Raw genomic sequence first — 20,739 nt, forward strand, 5'->3', positions numbered from 1 at the left:
TTATTTGTGATTTATTTATTTATTATTATTATTATTTTTTTTACTCTGATGTAAAAATGTTTTGAGAAAGGCAGCGAATTGCGTCTGTATCCTCGAGTTGTTGCGACAAAAATTTTCCCGCCATAATTTTAAAAACATCTTGATTTTTATCATTATAAACCTGAAGTATTATCAAGAGAATGAATTCATGCGGTGATGACACGTGGTGAACCCGACTGGGTGGTGTCATAGTACGTGCTGCTTCGTTGCTTGACGTTAAAAGCATGGATAAACAACCAACAATACGTTGGTAACTATAACACAGCCTTGGAGAGAGAGAGAGCTTCATGGTCTCTCCTTCGTAACTTCCGGTATGTAAATGTGGACGGCGTCTCCCGTCATGCATTGCGATCGCCTTTTTTATTGTCAGCGCAAAAATGTGTTTCTTTCGAAAGATTACAACAATTCGAATGGATATCAGGTAAATATCGTGTAAAACGTTGTTGTTATAACACATGAGATTTATTTATGTACATTTAAATGACATTGTGTTTTTGCGATGAATAAACACCGCTTATGTTAGAGAGTGAGCTTCCTTCAAGAATGACGGAGAACAATGACTCAGTAATTGTTGATGCTCTTTTAGTATTTGTCTAGTAGGCTAACTAACGTTAGCCACTTCTATAAACAAAGAAAAGAACAATGAGATTGCTGGTTTTAGATCAACGAATGCGCTTTTGTCGTGTTTCGTTTGATATCTTTGTGAAACAGAATTGGGGAATGCTTACTTAATGTAAGCAACAACGAACCGTGCTTCGTTTTTTCGGGTTGCTCACCTGTATTTGGTTTTTCGTTGCGCATGCTGGCTCAGAGAGCTCCGCTTTGTTCTTGTGAAGGCAAAGCCTTTCTGACGCCGCTCTTGGACACATTTGTCCTTGTTCATTTGCGAACGCTTTCCCACGATTGGCAAAACTTCGGTGCACTTTAAATGGACCATGGGCTTGTTGTTTTTGTGGATGCATGCCGTGCAAGTGTACATTGGTGTTCATCAGCTGTTTCATTCTGTCTATTCATTCTTTTTTCTTACTGCCACAAGTCCACATTGGCGTTCATCAGCTGTTTCATTCTGTTTATTCATTCTTTTTCTTACTGCCACAAGTCCACATTGGTGTTCATCAGCTGTTTCATTCTGTTTATTCATTCTTTTTCTTGTTGCATGAAGTTGGCATTCATCAGACGTTTCATTGTTTGGGTAAACTGGCTGTCGTGCTCTTTTCAGACACGCCGTCCTCGGTGGAGTTATCTGGAGGTGACATCCCTCTGTCACAATCTGACGCTGGAGATGGATACCTTTTTCTGATCATATGTGATGAGTGTAAGTTTATTTATTAGTAACATTGAATAACAGCAATTTCATGTAACTTCGCATGATTTGAAATTTTATATATTTTTTAAAATAGTAGTTTATTTTTTTACCTCCATCACCCAAGGTGGAAGGAGGTTATGTTTTTATACCTGTCTGTTTGTGTGCAGGATATCTAAGTTATGGACAGATGCGGATGAAATTTGGTGGACAGGTTTGGTGTGTGACAAAGATGAATCAATTCGACTTTTGTGAAGATCTCAATCCGACGACTCGAATTTTTCAAGGGAATCTTCACCATTAAGAGATAAAGCCAAACTGATATAAAGCACAATATCTCAAAAATTTGTGGATGGAACAGAACAAAACTTGATGAACAAGTTAGGTGTGTGACAAGAACAAATGGATGGTTGGGTGTGTGCTGGGTTGACTGTGGTGCGCAAAAACAGGCGGAGGCTGTTGGTCAAGGTACCCATCCATCCCTTGGGACCACACTCTGTGCAGAGCACTGGTGCTGCCTAAACAGGCTCCTGCGATATTAGGCACAATCCTGGACAGGTCTTCACTCCAACAATACCAGCAAGCACAGTCTGGCACCCTGCCCTGCTCACCAAACTCTGTTCCTATGGTATCCAAGGCCATCTCCACTCATGGCTCACAGCCAACGTGTGGCCCTCAATGGAGTTCTTTCATCCCCTCTTCCTGTCCAAAATGGAGTTCCTCAAGGCAGCGTTCTGGGCCCTGTTCTTCATCAATTGACTCTCTGGAAAATCCTCCATCTCTTTGCTGTTGACTCTGCCCTCTGCTGTACCATCTGTCAGACCGGCAAGCTGTAGTTTCTTTGCCCGCTGCAGATCTGATCAGGTCACTCGAGATGAGTCAACCCCCCCCCCCCCCCACTTTCTCAACAATCCTCTTGAAGAAGTCCTTTCTTTCAAGCTTCTGGATCTCACTATATGCCATGATCTTTCCTGGGAAAGCCACATTTCCAAGCTGGCCTCCAAAGCCAGTCGCCGACTGGGAATCTTGCAAACTCCTTCCTCAGCCCACCTGAGCTCCTGACCACAGACAAAGCTTTCTTCTGCACCCTGACGGAGTACTGTTCTCCCTTTGGGCTGGTGCTCCCGCCTCCCACCTTTCTCGGTTTCACACTGTGGAAACCAAAGCATTTCGGATCATTGGTATCTCCTGCAATGAGACCGAGTCTTTGGGTCTCTCACTCAATCACCGCAGGTTGGTCGGTGGTCTTGTCTTGTACCATCTCCTCTCCAGCCTTGAGTGAACCCACCTGGTATTAATTCAACAACCAAGCAGGATTTGAACTCAGGCCCCTGGGATCCCACGCCCACCCTCTAGCCCTTAAGCTAACACCAGGCATACCTGTATGCCCCTGCCCCACCCCCCCCAACAACAGGTGTCCTTGCATTTAGACACAACCTGCTTGTAAGGTTACAAATGTATCAGGAGCCAAATTGGTCCAGCTCACCTCTTCTGGGGAAGTTGTGATACGAGTTACAGGAACAATGATGGATGCTACCTAACCAGTAATGGTGCAGACTCACATCATTTCCAGTCATAGAATGAGTTGTTTTTTTTCCTCCTCTACAAGAGGCTCAACAAAGAGCAAAATTAAATTAACAGGGGGGATGGTAAGGCAACTGGGAAGGGAATAAAGGAAAGGAAAGGAAGAGAGGGAAAGCAGAGGAGGAAACACCAAAATCAGCAAGTTAGGAGGTTGGCTTAGGAAGAGTTCATGGGGATAATAAAGATTATGATTCAGGATTGGAGGGGAGAGGGAGAGGGTGACAAGAGGTGGAGGTGCACTGCCTGCAAGAAAGCCGGGAGGTAAGAGTACGAAGGCAGCTTCAGAGACAGATGTGAGGAATAATGGAGTTACAGCAAAACATTATGTAATTACCAGACTGATCAATTACACCATCTTGTTTTATTTGGGGGGGGGGAGGAGGCAGGACATTAACTCAACTATCATGTCTGCAAGAGAACCTTCAAATTCCAAAAGTATCCATTTGGTGTGGTAATAGGAATCATGAGCACGTAAAGCCTGCATACTGATAACCAAATCAAACGTCAGAAGGAACTGAGCATATGTGACGCGGGTCTGATGGGGTAAGGAGCCTTAGTTTATGGCCATGCTTCCGCATTTACAACCATCTTTCACACAATATTCTCATTATGAAATATACCTGCAGAGAAATTAAGGTGTAAAGTCAAGATGCCAAGCTATTTCATGAATGAGGTCATCAATGTATATTCTTTTTTTATTGCAGTGTGGAGTTGGGTTGGGGGGGGGGGTGGAAGTGTTAAAACATGAATCAAGTTGAGAGAAAGATACAGAATAAACACACACACAAAAAAAAAATTTATTTTTGTTTAAAAGAAAAGAATAATGCAGCACAATGGATCGGCAACAATGAAAAGAAGCTTGCAGCACTGCTCCAAGCACGTAATGAAAATGAAATAGATTGTACATTCAGCCTCAAGGGATGTAGTCACCCAGCAGGTAGCATTCAATTTTATAGTTCACATTGGTTTGACTAATAACTGAGCAAAATAGATTGCTTTACGAACCACCAAACGGATTCCATTACAAGCGGACCTCAACAACAATTCTCGACCACAAGTCACGGAAGTGCAAAGTCCTGGAAAAAGATCAATATATCAGCCATCAGAGCTGGAGATTAATCAGATCACTTGAGATTGCAGTGTGCATGGCACCCTCCCTCCCCCCCCCCCCTTAACACAAACACACCCAACCACTTAAAGAGCAAATTTAAATTGCTCTGAACCCACGACTGCAAAAGGGATTTAGAAGGAAACAGGTCATTTTTTGTGAAAATATTTGCATTTTGCATTAAAATTAGCAGCAATAAATGGTCATAATGAACTTTTAGCTAATTGGAGTAGCATGGTGAAGATGATCCCTCTTCGCCTACCTTAACACTTAAACGATGAGGAAATGATCATTTAAAAAAAAAAAGAGGCCATAATTCCAAACAAAGTGTGTGTGTGTGTTTTTTTGGAGATTCAAATTCATGAGCAAAATAAAAAGAACCAAAAAGAGAAACAATGCTGTTCTTGGTCGAAGAGAATTTCTGTAGATTTTTATAAACCATCAAAGTCCAACCTGTGCCGTTTAGTTACACTTCAAGCAAACAAACAACTTCCCGGTACAAGTATTGCCGTTCCCTCGACAGACAAAAAAATTAACCCCCCCCCCAAAAAAAAAAACTCCCCTTTATTTTATCAAGTGGTCTGAGGCTCATGGAGAAGTACGTACATCACAGGTAGGACAAAGATTAGTAGACGACGGTGGACTACAACAGGATTACAAGGACATCGGTCGACAACAGACAAACAATAGCATCCATCATTGTTCCCAGCATCACAAACCATTAGTTCTCTGATGGAAATGGCGATTTTTAATTTTTTTTTTCCTTTCGCGACTTAAAGCCTCATGTGGACATTGATTGCTTTGTGGATGTTCGGTTTTTAAATTGATAAAAAAAACGTGTGTGCATCATAAGCATAGCCTCATTAGAAATGCAACAAGATTCCATTCAAGAAAGAGGTACAAGATAAATCACAGCGAAATGTCAACACCCTGTTCACTTAAAGTTCAAAACGAGAATTAGAATACTGCACTGTATAACGCGACACTTGCTTACTTCATTCAATCCGATCAGACGTATGATTATACATATTGATCAAATCACCGGCGATTTTTGCCAAACCTTTGCCAAAGTGAATAAAACAAAAACCATACACTGGCTAAACATTGCTGGAAATTATAGGTTGGCATACCAGGGCTCGTTTTTCAACCCGAAACCAGAAGGGGGAGACGAGAAAATAAAATAAACCCCAAAATGGAACCAGCAGATAACTGCAAGCATGAGCGATTAGTAGCATTCCAAAATCTATTACCTCTCATTGAACAATGTCACACAGACACTGATGCAAAAGATCCCACTTCCCCGATTCAAGAACCTCCGATATGCCAAAAGCTAGTTTCCTACTCGGAAGCACCACACAACGTGAGGGATCCACATCACTTGCAGGAATGTTTTAACAGCAGTTTGTGCGGCTATATATGGGGGGGGGGGCGATGGCCAGGTTTTAATGGGGTGGGGAAGGGGGTAAGGCATACTTTTGCTAATGCATACTGAAGCCGAGTGCAGTCTGCTGGATGACTGGTATGAAGAGTAAAAATAATTACAAAAAAATAATAACAATAACAATGAGAAGAGGCACCTTGTAGCAAAATAAGAGTGACAGCAAGATACCTGCACCATCGCTAGACCTATCTTGGCTTTATGGCCGTTCGCCGTCCCCACCGATGGAAACCTCACTTCCTGCAGAACCTTCACCACCGTTGGAACTCTCCTCCCTATCGCTGTTTTCTCTGGAGCCACAGACTCCATCCAGATCACCTCGCGTGATCATTTCAAAGTCATTCCCACTGCTGTTTTCGCTGTTGGGTTGTGAATTCTGTTCGTCTGCTTCCAACACCGTCGTGGCGCTGGACGTGGCACCTTCGTCGGATTTATCACCGTCTCCACATGTTACTTTCTTAGTCTCTGCAACACGGTACTCGTACGTATACAGTGGACGGAACGAGTCTAAAAACCCGACGTCTGCTGTGAGGTTCGGCAGAATCCACAAGTGATGCCGCCCACACGTAAGTAGCCAGATGAGGAAAAACAGGATGCACCGAGCTGAGGAAGGCACAAGGAGGAAAATGTGAAGGGTACATCCACTTGCAGAAAACTTCATCTACACCAGCAAGGCGGGCTCGGACGGAATCATTATTACAACGTTGAAGCACAGGAATCAAATCGAGCATTTCCACCAGCATTAACAGACTCAGTGATGGAATGGTTTTGACCGTCCACTCCGAGTCTGGGAGGTTGGAGGCTCAAACCTTGGCCGAGTCATACCAAAGACTAACCAGAGAGTCGGTGTCAAAGCCACCCAATGCTCGCCTGTTTATACATTTATCGTTTTTAAAAGACTCGTCTAATAATATTTTTTTTATAAAGCATTGCAGTGAAGTCTGATCCAAATAATTTTAAAGCAATATATGTATTTGTATATTGTAATCAGTAACAAATAGTGTGGTAGATAAAAACATTAGAAAGGAAATAACTTGCACCAAAAACTTTAACATTTTCACGCTCACGCTGACACTCACGCTCACGCCGGGGGTATCGCGATAGCTCTCTGTTCTTCGAACAGGTGAGCTAAAAAAAAATGGTACATTCTGCTTCCTTGCTCAACGCTCAGCATTTAAAAGTATAAGAGCATGGACAATCGCTGTGGGTTGGCATCCATGGGGAAGAGGAAATTCCTCCATCGGAAATGCCCCGCTGAGTGTGGTGAGAAAGGCAGCGCCATTGTTGTGATGTGATGTCGCGGTACCCAGAGCACCCCAAGAAGTGACAACACTTCCCCAAAGCTCAGTAGCTGTGTTTGTCTTATCCAACAGCCCTGCGGTGTCTCATGTAAAGTATCCGTCTGTATGTTCATGTGTGTGTGAGCATTTGTATAAATTATTAAATAAAAAGCACACAATGAAAGCAAATTATCAAGTGATACGTCGCCAACTATTTCTACTTTAAAATTTGTGCAATACATGGGTGGAAGAAAGGGGAAGAGATCTCCTTATGCTAAAGTAAAACTGGAGGCATTTCGGGGAGGGGTGGTCGGGGGGAATCCCACAAATCGACGAGCATAGAAAATACCCACCAACAGCCATGATGAGAATGCCTCCGACAAAGCAACCGACGGAAACGCTCAGGTAGTATACTCCCACCTTCATACCCGCTGGCCAGAGTGGGAACAAAGTTGCAGCGATCACACCCACAACTGCACACAGAAAGATGATCTCACAAAGGGATCCCTGGCAATATTGCTCAAGTGTTCACTCACCAGAGTAAATTATGCCACTTTATGGGTTCTCTCACCTACAAACAACCCCAACGCAAATGTCTTGAAATGTACAGGATCATAGCTCCAGACATAGATCTGTACACACAAACCCCCTGGTTAAATTGTAAGTCCATCGAATGCACAAGTCATGTCTGTGTGAGCCGTTACATGCCGACGGCCTGTCAAGCACTCGTTTTTGCTATTTTTCTCATTTACCACTCATTCACCTCATTGCCGTCCAAGAAAACCTGTTGTTCGTGTAATACCATCTTCTTCCTCTTCTTCTTTGGGCTCCCTGGATCATCGTCCTGGAGGATGTACATGCCGCGTCACCATTAGCATGGTTACAAAGGAAACAATCCACACGGAACCTCAAGTTAGAATGCTGTACATTTTAAACACCTGTTTGAGATGGTTATTTTGCTACATAATACATAAATAAATAAATTACCCATATTTGCTTGAGTAACAAACACGTCGATGGCCCATGATATTTCACCGGAGAGAAGGTGCTACAAAACGTACTTTTTTATCTTTCTTTGTTTCATCCTGCTCCTCGGGTTCTTTCTCCTTCTTCCTGTCTTTCTCCTTTTTCTCTTTCCCCCGTTCTCGCACCTTTTCATCCCTTTTCCCTTTCTTCTCGTCCTCTCGTTTGCCTTCTTTCTCCCTCTCAGACTTGCGTGCAATTTTGAGTCCCCGACTGAAGTATTCCCTCTGCAGCAGCCTGACGACACGACATGCATTTTGAAAGCAAATTTCATCAAAAAAAAAAAAAAAAAAAAAAAAAAAAAAAAAACAGACTCATAGAGGAAAGTTTTCCTGATGTTATGCATTTACCTTGCCACTCAGAAACTAAGGTTTACGAATCGAAATGAAATGCAAGCTTTAGTTGAAGGATAAATATCAGTGCAAGTCAATTAAAAAGAACACTTTACCTACCCCAATGAGTGTAGAGAAAAGAAGAAAAAAAAAAAAGGACATGGGAAGGGTGCACTGAGGAACACTCGATACAATTTGACAGGCTGACCATTAATAATAATAACTAGAGAAGTCGATGACGCACCATTGCAAATCCCCATGCTTCCCACCAAGAGCGAAGTTGACAGATTGCATAAAGTTCCACCAGGAATGACCCAATATCAAATTTTGATTCCATTTTCTTCTCCCGTTTTGACCCCTGTGAACCTAATTCTCCACCCCCTGGCACATAAACCAGGGGTCAAAAAAAAAAAAAAAAAAAAAAAAAAAAACACAAGGGCACTCTTCGACGTCACCAGATATGCCTCCACCCACGTTATTACACATGCTTGTACAAAGTTTGATTTAAATCCCTTCAGCTGTTCTCAAATATCACATTTTTACCTGACATGACCTTTGACCTCTTGAGCCCATAATCTAATCAGTTGATTGATACATCATTATACATAAGTGTACCAAGTTTGACTCAGATCCCTTCAGCCGTTCTTGTTATCTCGGTAACGAAAACCTATCATGGACTCTAACCTTTGACCTTGATGCCACCATCTAATCAGTTTATCCTCGTCATACTGTATACTTGTGCCAAGTTTGGGAAAAATCCGATCAAGGGTTCACAAGTTAGCACAGTAACAATTTTTACCTAACATGACCTCTGACCTTTAAAAAAAAAACAATTTAAATGGCTGCTAAACCACGTGACCGATGACATCATCAATTTATTTTTCCCCCATACAATTAAGCCCAAGATGACCCTCAAAATTTTTCATACCGATCAGATAAAGCATTTGACGTATGTAATTATGATGTCATAATGAAGCCACCTTTGACACAATCATCAAAAATATAAAAATAATAAATAAATAAATAAATAAATCACATTCGTTTCCCATGGGGAGTACTTGCCATGTGCCAAGTTTAAATTTTTTTCCCTTGGTGCGGTTTCAGAGACACAGAGGTCCAAAGTTTTTCCTTTTTTTTCCAACATGGCTGCCACACCATGCGACTTATGACACCATAATTATCATTAAAACATTCCACACGAGTAGTCACACCTATGGTAAAATATTGTCAATCGGATAAGAGGTTTCAGTGAAAACAGAGAAAACTAGAGGGGGAGCACTCGGTAGAGTGCAAAACCTCCACGGCCAATACTGCTACAAAAGGTATTACTGCTACAAAACCTCCACGGCCAATACTGCTACCAATATCACTTGAGTGATATCAGGTCACTCAAGTGAACCTGATATCCTATTCATTCAATTTGATGTCAACAGTGCTCACAGAGTTATAGTTTGCAACTTTCTCTTTTACATACTCAATTCATTCGTCATAACTAGATTCATTGAGACAGAAATTGATTTTACGTGGGTATATCCACGTGAAGTTCCAAAATCAGCCGCAATTATAATTTTGGCATGTTTTTTGTTGGAAATCACTTATAACATGTAGAAATGCAAAAAAAAAAACATCAAAATTATGTTGAAAAAAAAGTTGCAAATTTTTTTTTCTCGAACAATTTTTTTTTGGGGGGGGGGGGTTGGAAATCACTTAAAACATGGAGAAATGCAAAAAAAAGAAATCGAAATTTTGTTGAAAAAAAAAGTTGCAAAAAATCTTTTTCTCTAATTTTTTGGGGGGGGGGGGCAGGGGGGTTGGAAATCACTTAAAACGTAGAAATGCAAAAAAAAAAAAGATTCAAATATTTTTTTTCAAATTGGCCACCATAGCGGCCATATTGCATTTTGGACCAAGTCCAAAATCTAATGGCATGATCCTTGGACCATACCTAACCCCCCCACCAAGTTTTGTCGAAATCCGTCGAGGAGTTTTTCCATAATACTGTTCACAAACAAACAAACACACAGAAAGGGGTGAAAACAGTAACCTCCGATCTTCGATGTCGGAGGTTAATTTGCACGGACAACCCAAAAACATAATGTCTCCAGCAATTTTGTCAGTGGAGGCATAAAAAACACGTTACACCTCTTGACCCCGTAATCTAATCAGTTAATCTTCACATCATGATACATACTTGTACCAAGTTTGACCTGGGGATAACGAGAGTTCACACTCGTAGAACATGTTACCCCACGCAGTGCTCAAGTACATACGTACTTCAATTCGACTAAAATAATGATTTTAAAGATCATTTTAGAAAATTCCACAAGCTTAGCGCTGTTGAAGCAATCTTATACACCACCTTATGTAACATGTCTGAGTACTGCTAAGCGGAAGGGTTCTCAAAGGGCAAAGAAGACGAGTTGTCATCCACAGTGTTCAGGTGCATAATTCTATTTAAATAAAATAAAGATGGTAAAAGTCGTACAAATCAATCAATAAATAAAGAAATAAATTCCACAATTTACGGCCATTTTCCCGCCACTGATGCACTGTTGATTACACCATCCTATCTTGCACGTTACATTCGTTCTTCATGCCTGTTGTGTCCTTTATGACGTCCTTAAAAACAGTAAGTTTCCTGTGTTTGGAATGATTTACAATGTTGTTTCACTGACAGGCAAGCAGACAGACTTAAAATAAATAAATAAATACCTCACCTATGTCTGAAGGAAGCAGTTCAGTTTAACATTTTTAATATGAAATAGGAAATGCCTAGTAATGGACAAAACCATTTAGAATTACCCATTGGGACCCTTTCAAATTAAACACGGCGGGTTAGAAAGGTTCTTTGAGCCTGGTGTTGGCGCAGTGGTTAGGACAGCGGCTTGGGATCCAAGAGGTCCTGAGTTCAAGCCCCGTTGGGCCACTGAATCAATACACCAGGGGGTTGACTCAGCCTGTCATCCTTCCGAGGTCGGCGAAATGAGTACCAGTATACTGGGCCGGTGTATACCCCGGTTAAAATAGGTGTACCATATCCCTGTGTCGTAAGAGGCGACCAGGGTTGTGTCAGGAAGGGCATCCGGCGTAAAACATGTGCCAAATCACTGTGCGGATCATACGGATGATCCGCTGTGGTGACCCCTAACAGGAGCAGCCGAAAGAAGAAGAAGAAGAGGTTAGAAAGGTTCTTCTTCATTTTTGACGGATGGATGGATGGAAGGACAGTCAAATATTGAAGCGGCTTCACCGTTTAAAAAATGATCTCACTCCTCTGCGCATGCATGATTGATCGAGACAAATTACTGTTAGATTACAGATTCGTTTTCCGATTCATGTTGCAAATACAACATTTAATTTAAAGTCGTCGTTCCCCGATCATCAACTGACATTTGTGCACAGAAAGACGGAGATGAGCCAATCGCTTAATCCGGCTTTTCGCTTTGCGTGCAACAATTCCCTTACGAGGAACTTCAATGCGAGAAACGGCCATTACGCCCATCAAAACCTGCATTATCATAAGTCTTTGGTAGGACTTGGACGGGGTTTGAACCCGAACCTCCTTGACTCGGAGTGGACGCGTCAGCCATTACGCCACTGGAGCATTCTTCTTTGAAAATACAGCACTGTTAAAAGCGACTACTTGCTTCCGTTCGCCGTTCAATCGTCTCACGAGAGCACAGTATTGATTTGGTGGAAGTATCTCTGTTCGTCTTCACATCGAAAGCGTTTTTTTTTTAAAAGCAGTGGAGCAGTAAGAGCGGAAAATTTGATTGTTCAAGATGGCGTTCAACATTCCCGACGTCGGAGCCAAAAGAACTGCTAAACTGCAGGTTTTTGGAAGTGCCAACAAGCGGATTCATGTTCAACAGGACCCTCCACTACCTTACAGGAAATAAAGGACAATATTCGTAGAGAAATCGGGAACATTCAGTCGGAAACACTGGCATCAGTGATGGAGTGTGTTGTGCGGTGGATACAATTTTGTGTGGATGCCTGTGGCAGTCACTTCCTGGATGTGATTTTTCACAAAATACATTGTGAACAATCTCCAAAGTGTGCTTTCATTTCCATCTTATTTATATTCAACACAACGTGCTTCTTATTTCCCACATTGTTGTATAAAATACAGTCACGATTTTTGGCTGACCGTGGGTATACAATAATTCGACTGAAATTAAATAGTTTCTCAATCGTGGACCGCCAACGTGCGGGATCACAGCAACGCGCCATTCAAACTTGGAACTTGCACCAGGACAATCGTTTGAAGATCTTACAAGCTGAAGAGCAATGCTCAGTCGGTTAACAAATTAAAGTGTTGTTTGACAAACTTGTTGCAGAAATGCACAGCAGTATCGCGGCCGGTGAAGAGAAGTGGTGCTCCTTTCTTGCCTGTCGCCCAGTCCGACTCGAGCAACACGTCCACCGCTCGCGAGCCTACACAAAGGTATCGTGGCATCACAACCACGGCATTTCCTCTCAATCTGTCACCAGATCAATATAATCCAAAACCAAGAGGCTGCAGGTGGTTCATATAATTGGTTGGGGATACAGAAGACATCCCTCTGGATACAAGCACCATCTGGAGGCTTCAACAAATGCTCCACCGAGATTATTTGCTGCTCCAGCATGACAGATGTTGCCCAACAAGCAAGGGAAAAAAACAGCAACAGAACAATACCTTTGGTGTCGAAGACTAATAATGTTGGGCAACCAGTTTATTCCAGAATACAAAATTGCCAAAATAAAAATAAAATACTTCTTAGAAATCAAGTCAAAGGATTAATTTAGCATTTAGTAGAACTTGAACACCTTGGTCAAATCCCATTATTCCTCCATTACACACCTGTAAAGTACTCAACCCTCTGACCCATCATGCTGGATGACTTTGTCGGACATTTAAAACGGAGATACTTGGCCACAGCAGTGTCCAACTTCTCTTCTTCTTCTTCAACATCGCCCTACACACAGCACAATTGAAAAATGAGATTCTTTCTTGGGCCAACGTACCATGTTACAGGCGTAAAAGGCTACAAATCCCTGAACCGTTACACACTTTAAAAACACGTCTTGAGATCGGACCTTGGAAAAGCACTGAGAACGTTAAATGCCTCAAACATTAGAAAAAAAGGTTTCATAAATACTAAGAATTTACCTCAACGTTACTGTGATAATCAGCAGTCTTTCCATGACCCCGGAACCGTCATTCACCATCGACACCCGCATCCCCCACCCCTCCAACCGCAACCTCAACCCCCTCCACCCGCAACCCTCCCCTCAACCATCGCCGGCACCCGCAACCCTCCCCTCCACCACCCGCAACCCTCCCTCCACCACCCGCAACCCTCCCCTCCACCACCCGCAACCCTCCCTCCACCACCGCCGGCACCCGCAACCCTCCCTCCACCACCGCCGGCACCCGCAACCCTCCCCTCCACCACCGCCGGCACCCGCAACCCTCCCCTCCACCACCGCCGGCACCCGCAACCCTCCCTCCACCACCGCCGGCACCCGCAACCCTCCCCTCCACCACCGCCGGCACCCGCAACCCTCCCTCCACCACCGCCGGCACCCGCAACCCTCCCCTCCACCACCGCCGGCACCCGCAACCCTCCCCTCCACCACCGCCGGCACCCGCAACCCTCCCCTCCACCACCCGCAACCCTCCCCTCCACCACCCGCAACCCTCCTCCACCCTCCCCTCCACCACCCGCAACCCTCCCCTCCACCACCCGCAACCCTCCCCTCCACCACCCGCAACCCTCCCCTCCACCACCCGCAACCCTCCCCTCCACCACCGCCGGCACCCGCAACCCTCCCTCCACCACCGCCGGCACCCGTAACCCTCCCCTCCACCACCGCCGGCACCCGTAACCCTCCCCTCCACCACCGCCGAAACCCGTAACCCTCCCCTCCACCACCCGCAACCCTCCCCTCCACCACCCGCAACCCTCCCCTCCACCAGCCGCAACCCTCTCCTCCACCACCACCGGCACCCGCAACCCTCCCCTCCACCAGCCGCAACCCTCCCCTCCACCACCACCGGCACCCGCAACCCTCCCCTCCACCACCGCCGGCACCCGCAACCCTCCCCTCCACCACCGCCGGCACCCGTAACCCTCCCCTCCACCACCGCCGAAACCCGTAACCCTCCCCTCCACCACCCGCAACCCTCCCCTCCACCCTCCCCTCCACCACCCGCAACCCTCCCTCCACCACCGCCGGCACCCGCAACCCTCCCCTCCACCACCCGCAACCCTCCCCTCCACCACCCGCAACCCTCCCCTCCACCACCGCCGGCACCCGTAACCCTCCCCTCCACCACCGCCGAAACCCGTAACCCTCCCTCCACCACCCGCAACCCTCCCTCCACCACCGCCGGCACCCGCAACCCTCCCCTCCACCACCGCCGGCACCCGCAACCCTCCCCTCCACCACCCGCAACCCCCCCTCCACCACCGCCGGCCCCCGCGACCCTCCCCTCCACCACCCGCAACCCTCCCTCCACCACCGCCGGCACCCGCAACCCTCCCCTCCACCACCCGCAACCCTCCCTCCACCACCGCCGGCACCCGCAACCCCCCCCTCCTCCACCGGCAGGCGCAACCGCCGCCCCCTCCACCAGCACCCACAACCCTCCCCCCTCCACCAGCGCTTCCCGTAATCATCGGTCCATCACATCGGTCCATCCACCACCAATAATGTTGGAAGTTATATAAACCTTGCGGTAAATGGAGGATCATATCACATCCCATCACGAAGCTTTGTAGTTATCACATAAAATAACTCTTGGAAAGAAAAAAAACATCGGTATAAAATCCCATGATTAAAATAAGAGAATGTCAGGACGAGACGAAGTGAACAAGCAGATCCGTGAAGAGGGCCGCGCGAGGCATTGCCACGGATAGCGGGTTTCACCGGCCGAGGAATCATCATGCCGGGACATGTGGACGGAGGACGTGGTCACGATCCTCAAAAAACACGCGGCCATTTCACGGAGGAAAACGCAGGACTGATAAAAAAGGGGCAAATAAAACCGGCACCAAACACGGACTCGTATCAAGGATCCGAGAGAAACGTCACCACCTTCAACCTCCTCCGGTGACGCCGTCTCTCCGCCATGTTGGACAAGCCGCGTCTCGCTTCAACTATCGCGATATTTCCAACGAGACTTTAAACGTTGACAACTTGGTTACTATGACAACCACGTTATCATACATTTTCGTCCTTCAACTGCAGCAGGCCTAATCGATTCCGAACAGTATATAGTCTTGTTACTCCATTTCCACCATAATGTGTTTGATACAATTATATCCAGTGACGCAAATAAAATTCACAACGTGCTAATAATAATAATTCGGTGACTTCAACAACGTATAGGGAGATGGACGTTAAAACTTCCCTGAAACTCACGGAAATATCGACTTATGGCTGATATTTACTCTTTCACGAGTGCGAATTGATTTTTTGACCGTCATCTGCTGGGAAAATGAACTCAAACAATGTTAGTAATGGATCTATTTACTCGTTTGCTTATTTATTGATAAATTCATCAACTTGTTGTGCACAAAAAACGTCGACTCGTGTTGGAGCTCAACGACAGAGGGCAGCAGGCTCACAGATTGCTCGGGAAAAAAATCAAATGGGGAACAGGGAGCCAAAAACCAGCGGTGGAAGAAGAAGAAGAAGAAGCCTTAAAAGGGGGTGGGGAAAGGGGGAGGAGTTAGCGAGAGAGGACGCTTGAGATTACACTCTGAGCAACATGATTGGATGAATGAGGGGGGGCGTGGCTTAGATTCCACAAACGTGAGAATGCTGAAGTTTAACCGGAGTTGATGTCAACTATATATTAATAATACTGTCCATGTTCCAGCCCAAGTCTTTCACGACTTGGCTGACCAGGCCTGTTTTGTGCGGTGTTTATGTGGCGTAGTTTGTGTACTGGTGTGTTATGTAATTGATAAGAGACAATTAGAACTGTCACTTTATAACTGCTGACAGTGATGACCGGGGTACCAAGACGTCCCGCTTTGATCGGACACCTGACCCTGACCCATGACATTTTAATATATTTTTTCAATTGAATTCAGAATGGGATTAAAATTAATTCAATTCAAATCAAATGGAAGAGCAAATATGTACAACTCCTGCATTGGAGTCATCAGAAGGAACCTGAACAAGAAAAAATAAAAGATGAAGTCATCAGGAGGAACCTGGATAGGATTCACATTGCAGCTGCTACTCCTCCACCCTCAAACCCATCCAAGCACCGCCAAGTGAGCCTTATGTTTTAAAAAACAAAACAAAAAAAGAACCCAGATGAAGATATTAAATAATTCTGGCCGCCAGACCATGCGTCCGATCAAGTTGAAATTTAAAACATGCATCCCCCATCACTAATAGATCATAACTGCGAAGCTTCACTTCGATTGTTTCCATGAGAAAACATTATTTAATATTTTCTTCAATCCAATATGGCTTCCAAACCATGTGACCTATCAATTATTCCTTAACCAAATTGTTACACCCTTGGCTTGGGGAACATTTGTGTGAAGTTTCCCCTCGATCTGTCCAACCGTTCTGGAGATTTCTTTTATAGGTTTTAGGTTAAATCCAAAATGGCAACCAAACCATGTGACCTATGACGTCATACGTGAACATTTTGTTCCTCGTGAATAGGCGGTCATAAGTGTAAAATTTTGCCTCAACCTGTTCAGCCACTTCAGAGAAGCCGATTTTTTTAAGTTTTCTTTTTTTTTTTTTTTAAACAATATGGCTGCCGAATCATGTGACCGATGACATCAATTTTTTTTTTTTTTAGACCATTTTATCCCGAGATGGCCCTCAAATTTTCATACTGATGAGATGTAGCATTCTACATATGCAAGTATGACATCATAACAAAAGCACCTATGACGTCATGAAAAAATCACACTTATTCCCCATAAGGAGTACTTGCTGTGTGCCAAATTTCAATTTTTTCCTTGGTGCGGTTTCAGAGATACAGAGGTCCAAAGATTTTTCCAACATGGCTGCGACACCACGTGAGCTATGACGTCATGATTATCATTAAACCATTCTACATGAATAGTCACACCAATGGTGAAAATTTTGTCTCAATCCGCCAAGAGGTTGCGGAGAAAAACACAAAAGTTCCGTGTGGACAAACAAACAAACAAACAGACAGACAAACGGACTCAAATGTAATACCGTCTCCTTCGGCGAGGGAAATAAAACTCCGAGTTTCGTACATGCAGCAACACCTTAATTTAGATAAAACCTGAAGGCCTCAGAAATTCCACAAATAATAATAATAATAATAATAATAATAATAATAATAATAATAATAATAATCAGGGAGAAATGGACAAGACAGAAATACCGGAGCTGCATCCGGCGGGACAGAGCAAGATCCAAGGTGTATTTGGCCTGACGGGAAACAGTTCATGCCACAAGCACAGGTTCTGGGCACGGCGTGAGGTGGGGGCTCCAGTGGAAGGAGTGCTGCAGGCAGGGTGCGTCTCGTGATGACCTTTCTTCGTGGGGTCCTGGAGAATCTCTCCGACCCCACGGTTTGATGCTTCCCCATTATTGTCTCACTCCCCCCCCATTTCCAGTGAGGTCATTGGCCCCACCCCACACGGCTGTTATTGGCTTGCGAGCCCAGTTCATTAGTGGGGTAACGTGCCGTGACCTCTCACCAAGTTCAATGGTGTGGGTCTGGTGGTGGTGGCGGTTTTTCCCACCAAAACCCACACCTGCAACCTTGATAATCTTTGTAAAGAACATAAAAGACAAAGTACAGAGGAATAAAACATTAAAAAGAGCTAAAGGGAAAGAAGTGTTAGACACACATAGGGAAAGCTGACAGCAGCTTGCCTTACGACTAGCGACACATTTCCTGATATACCGTATAGGCTTTTTACCTCATGCTTATGCTAACACATGAATGAGGGAAATAACTATCATCATACGAAGCAAAGTCACCCTGAGAAGGTCATTCAAATTCGAACAAAGCAGTTGATCAAGGCTGTTTCTGGAACATGCACCGCATCAGTTTCCTCACTCTTGAAGAAGGACAGTCACGATGGACATTGCTGATGTTCATGGTCATGTGACCTCCATCTTCTCACTGTAAACTGCATCCAGCATGTGTGCTTCTCTCTCACAAAGGCAGATAAATTCCGAGCCACCCTCGACTCTTCCACAGCTAAAGGATCACGACTTAAAATATGCAAGAGTTGCACATCTACTTCGTCTACCGCTCTTTTTGAGGTCATTCTCCAAGGGCCCCCTGCGTGCATCAAGGATAGTCACCAATATTACGTAAAAGCATCTTGTTCTTCTTTCATATGCAGCACAAAGATGCAGAGAAGCATCACAGACTGAGGACTATGCTGCTATACTGCTGATGCAATACCCCCTGTAGATCGGGGGAATTTGTAATTTGTTCATGGTGCCGGAAATAGCTCGCCTACTATTCGAGGACACCGTGAGATATTTAATGTCCACCAACTAATGCTGGTGGACGGGACACCAAGTTTAACGTCCATCCGAGGGACGGCACATTGATGAATCACCGTGCCTCTGAAACAATGGGACGACGGTTTATACCGGGGTCGAGATTCAAACCAAGGTGAGACAGTTTTGAGGGCCGTCCTGCCAACCCGTGCAAAAACTGACGCTCCAGAGTGGAAAATTAAAACTTACGTCCATTTCTTCATCCTTCTTTCACATGTAGAAGCCTCTTTCCAACCCTTCTGATGACCGATACGAAACCTGTTGCGATCCGGTCTCCCGTTCACACACATCTGTATTTTCCTCCCGTTTCCCCTTTTCCCAACTGTTGACCCTCGCTTCCATTAACCAAAATATTTTTATTAATCAAAATAGCTTTACATTGGGGGTGAAGCTGCATGCAAGACATGCCGAGGAGACAAGGTACACATCGGGGATGCTTTGAAGCTTACAAAGTTAACACCTTGAACGAGCTTTGGCTTGAGGAACTCACATGTTTAATATAAAATGAAAACATTGAAAAATACATTTCAAGACTCCACCACCTAAACAACAACAAAAAAAAAACAGAACATTATTTCACCAATTCTCCCAAATACAAAAGGAGTATAAAAACAAACAGACATTAGCTATTCCATCCCACTGTTGTGGCACATGCCCTTGCACCGGCAACGTGCTTTCATTTTCGGAGTGCATTTGAGTGGTATGCAATGATCAAGATAAAGTGACACCAAAACATCAACAATACTAAAACCAGAGTAACAACTAAAGACATCCGAACTCAGGTGTCCATAAGAACTGAAGACATAACGTATAAAAAGTGGTTTATAAACCTTTGGGTCGTAGTGTCAGACAACATAAACTTGAACTGACGGCATAAAAAACAAAAAAAAATAAAGGACGTTCTTAAAGGAACGGGTCGCCGGCTGCACGACACGCCGCCACGTTTAACTCTGGAGGTTGCCGTGAGAGCGAGACTTGCGAGAATGTAACGTTCCTTCACAAAGAACAAGCATACGAGATACCGGAGTGTCAGGCATTTGGCAAAGGGAAATGAATATGGAAAAACAAAGGGGGGGGGACATCTTCCAAATATCAATGGCAGCGTACGTGTTCCTGTGCAATCGGCATCTCTATACCACGTCCGCATTCAGACCACACCGATACGTCCCCGTACTTGTTATGCTGCAACTGAAATCACTAACTTTTCTCAGAACGTGATATGGGGGATTAATGCGCCACAATCAGACTTGCGTTCCGATTCAAGTGGATCCGGTCGAATTAAATCGGAAAACCGCACTGTATTCCGGAGAACGGATAACGGCATCAAAACAAAACTTGCCGCTCGACGACTTTCATCAGAGGCTCCCAGCATTTGTTCGTCACTTCCACAAACGATTTCCATTTCTCTTACGTCGGGCATCATGATTTATTAGGATCTAGTTGTTTGTTTGTTTTTTCCTCCAAAATCTCTCATAAGCAACTTTGGGGAGTATTTGAAGGGAAATGCATCAAAAACCCAAATATGGTGGAAATTGTAACTCTGGTTTGGGTTATCTGTACACAGTTTAAAACCCGGCCTTGATTTTTCCCTCTTCCGCAGATTTCCCCTCATTAGAGGATCCAGGAAGTAAAATTCCAAGTCTTTAATTGAGCAGTTGCTGTAATTTAAGAGAACATCCAGGTATCAACCCGAAACATCGCAGAGGGAGAAGTGGCGACGCCGATGACTGCCGGCCTTGGTTCACCCGAAACGTTTAGGTCTTTCGCACCACTTCGGCACGACCGATCGGAGAACAAAACAAAAAGAGCAAATTGTTAGACACACTCTTCCGTGGACATCAACAGAGGGTTGATGTACTCGAACCCTTCAAACTCGGACTGGTCCATCTTCTGCATCACGCTGCTGCAGGAAGAACGATTCCAAAAAAAAAAAAAGAGAAGAGAAAAAAAAAAAGTGAATAAACGAGAGATAACAAGACGATGTCATTCCATCAACATACTGGGTCTACAGAATGGTCTCCAGTCTTTCCGTTAGCACACAAGGCAGAACAATATGGTTGTATTCCAAGTTTCACACTCTACCGTTGGTAGGAAAGGAGTAACCGATTCGA

At 44.5% G+C, this 20,739-nt stretch overlaps 2 protein-coding genes, 1 long non-coding RNA gene and 1 other non-coding gene across 10 annotated transcripts in view; 2 read left to right on the top strand and 2 right to left on the bottom strand.

Annotated features, from left to right (window-relative positions):
• The first annotated feature begins 74 nt into the window (after positions 1–74).
• LOC147029084 (uncharacterized) lies at positions 75–3,722 on the top strand. Of its 2 annotated transcripts, XR_015057821.1 has the most exons (3): positions 75–460; positions 1,259–1,354; positions 1,513–3,722. It is a non-coding gene; the product is annotated as an uncharacterized LOC147029084 (long non-coding RNA). The 2 variants fall into 2 exon arrangements; XR_015057820.1 differs by having other exon boundaries at positions 1,259–3,722.
• Positions 606–659, top strand: LOC147029085 (U7 small nuclear RNA). The gene has a single exon (XR_015057864.1). It is a non-coding gene; the product is annotated as a U7 small nuclear RNA (small nuclear RNA).
• Positions 3,706–15,349, bottom strand: SEC62 (SEC62 preprotein translocation factor). Its single transcript, XM_085880026.1, has 8 exons — positions 15,194–15,349; positions 12,954–13,068; positions 12,439–12,544; positions 7,814–8,012; positions 7,516–7,596; positions 7,324–7,384; positions 7,106–7,225; positions 3,706–6,075 (listed from the first exon to the last, which is right to left on the bottom strand). Exons 1-8 carry the CDS (start codon positions 15,227–15,229, stop codon positions 5,672–5,674), a joined length of 1,122 nt encoding a protein of 373 aa, XP_085736152.1. The 5' UTR covers positions 15,230–15,349; the 3' UTR covers positions 3,706–5,671.
• Positions 15,350–19,099: 3,750 nt separating this feature from the next.
• PRKCI (protein kinase C iota) overlaps positions 19,100–20,739 on the bottom strand; it is a 49,917-nt gene continuing 48,277 nt past the window's right edge. For 4 of the 6 annotated variants that reach the window (XM_085880020.1, XM_085880017.1, XM_085880019.1 and 1 more), the window contains one exon: positions 19,100–20,531. In XM_085880020.1, coding sequence (XP_085736146.1) covers positions 20,444–20,531 — 88 coding nt within the window. In that variant the 3' untranslated portion in view covers positions 19,100–20,443. The remainder of the gene's footprint in view (positions 20,532–20,739) is intronic. The other 2 variants (XM_085880018.1, XM_085880021.1) reach the window with 1 other exon arrangement.

The sequence above is a fragment of the Eptatretus burgeri genome, chromosome 4, assembly GCF_056783735.1.
Source record: "Eptatretus burgeri isolate ZD-2024b chromosome 4, Ebu_testis_v1, whole genome shotgun sequence".
Taxonomy (NCBI): Eukaryota; Metazoa; Chordata; class Myxini; order Myxiniformes; family Myxinidae; genus Eptatretus; species Eptatretus burgeri.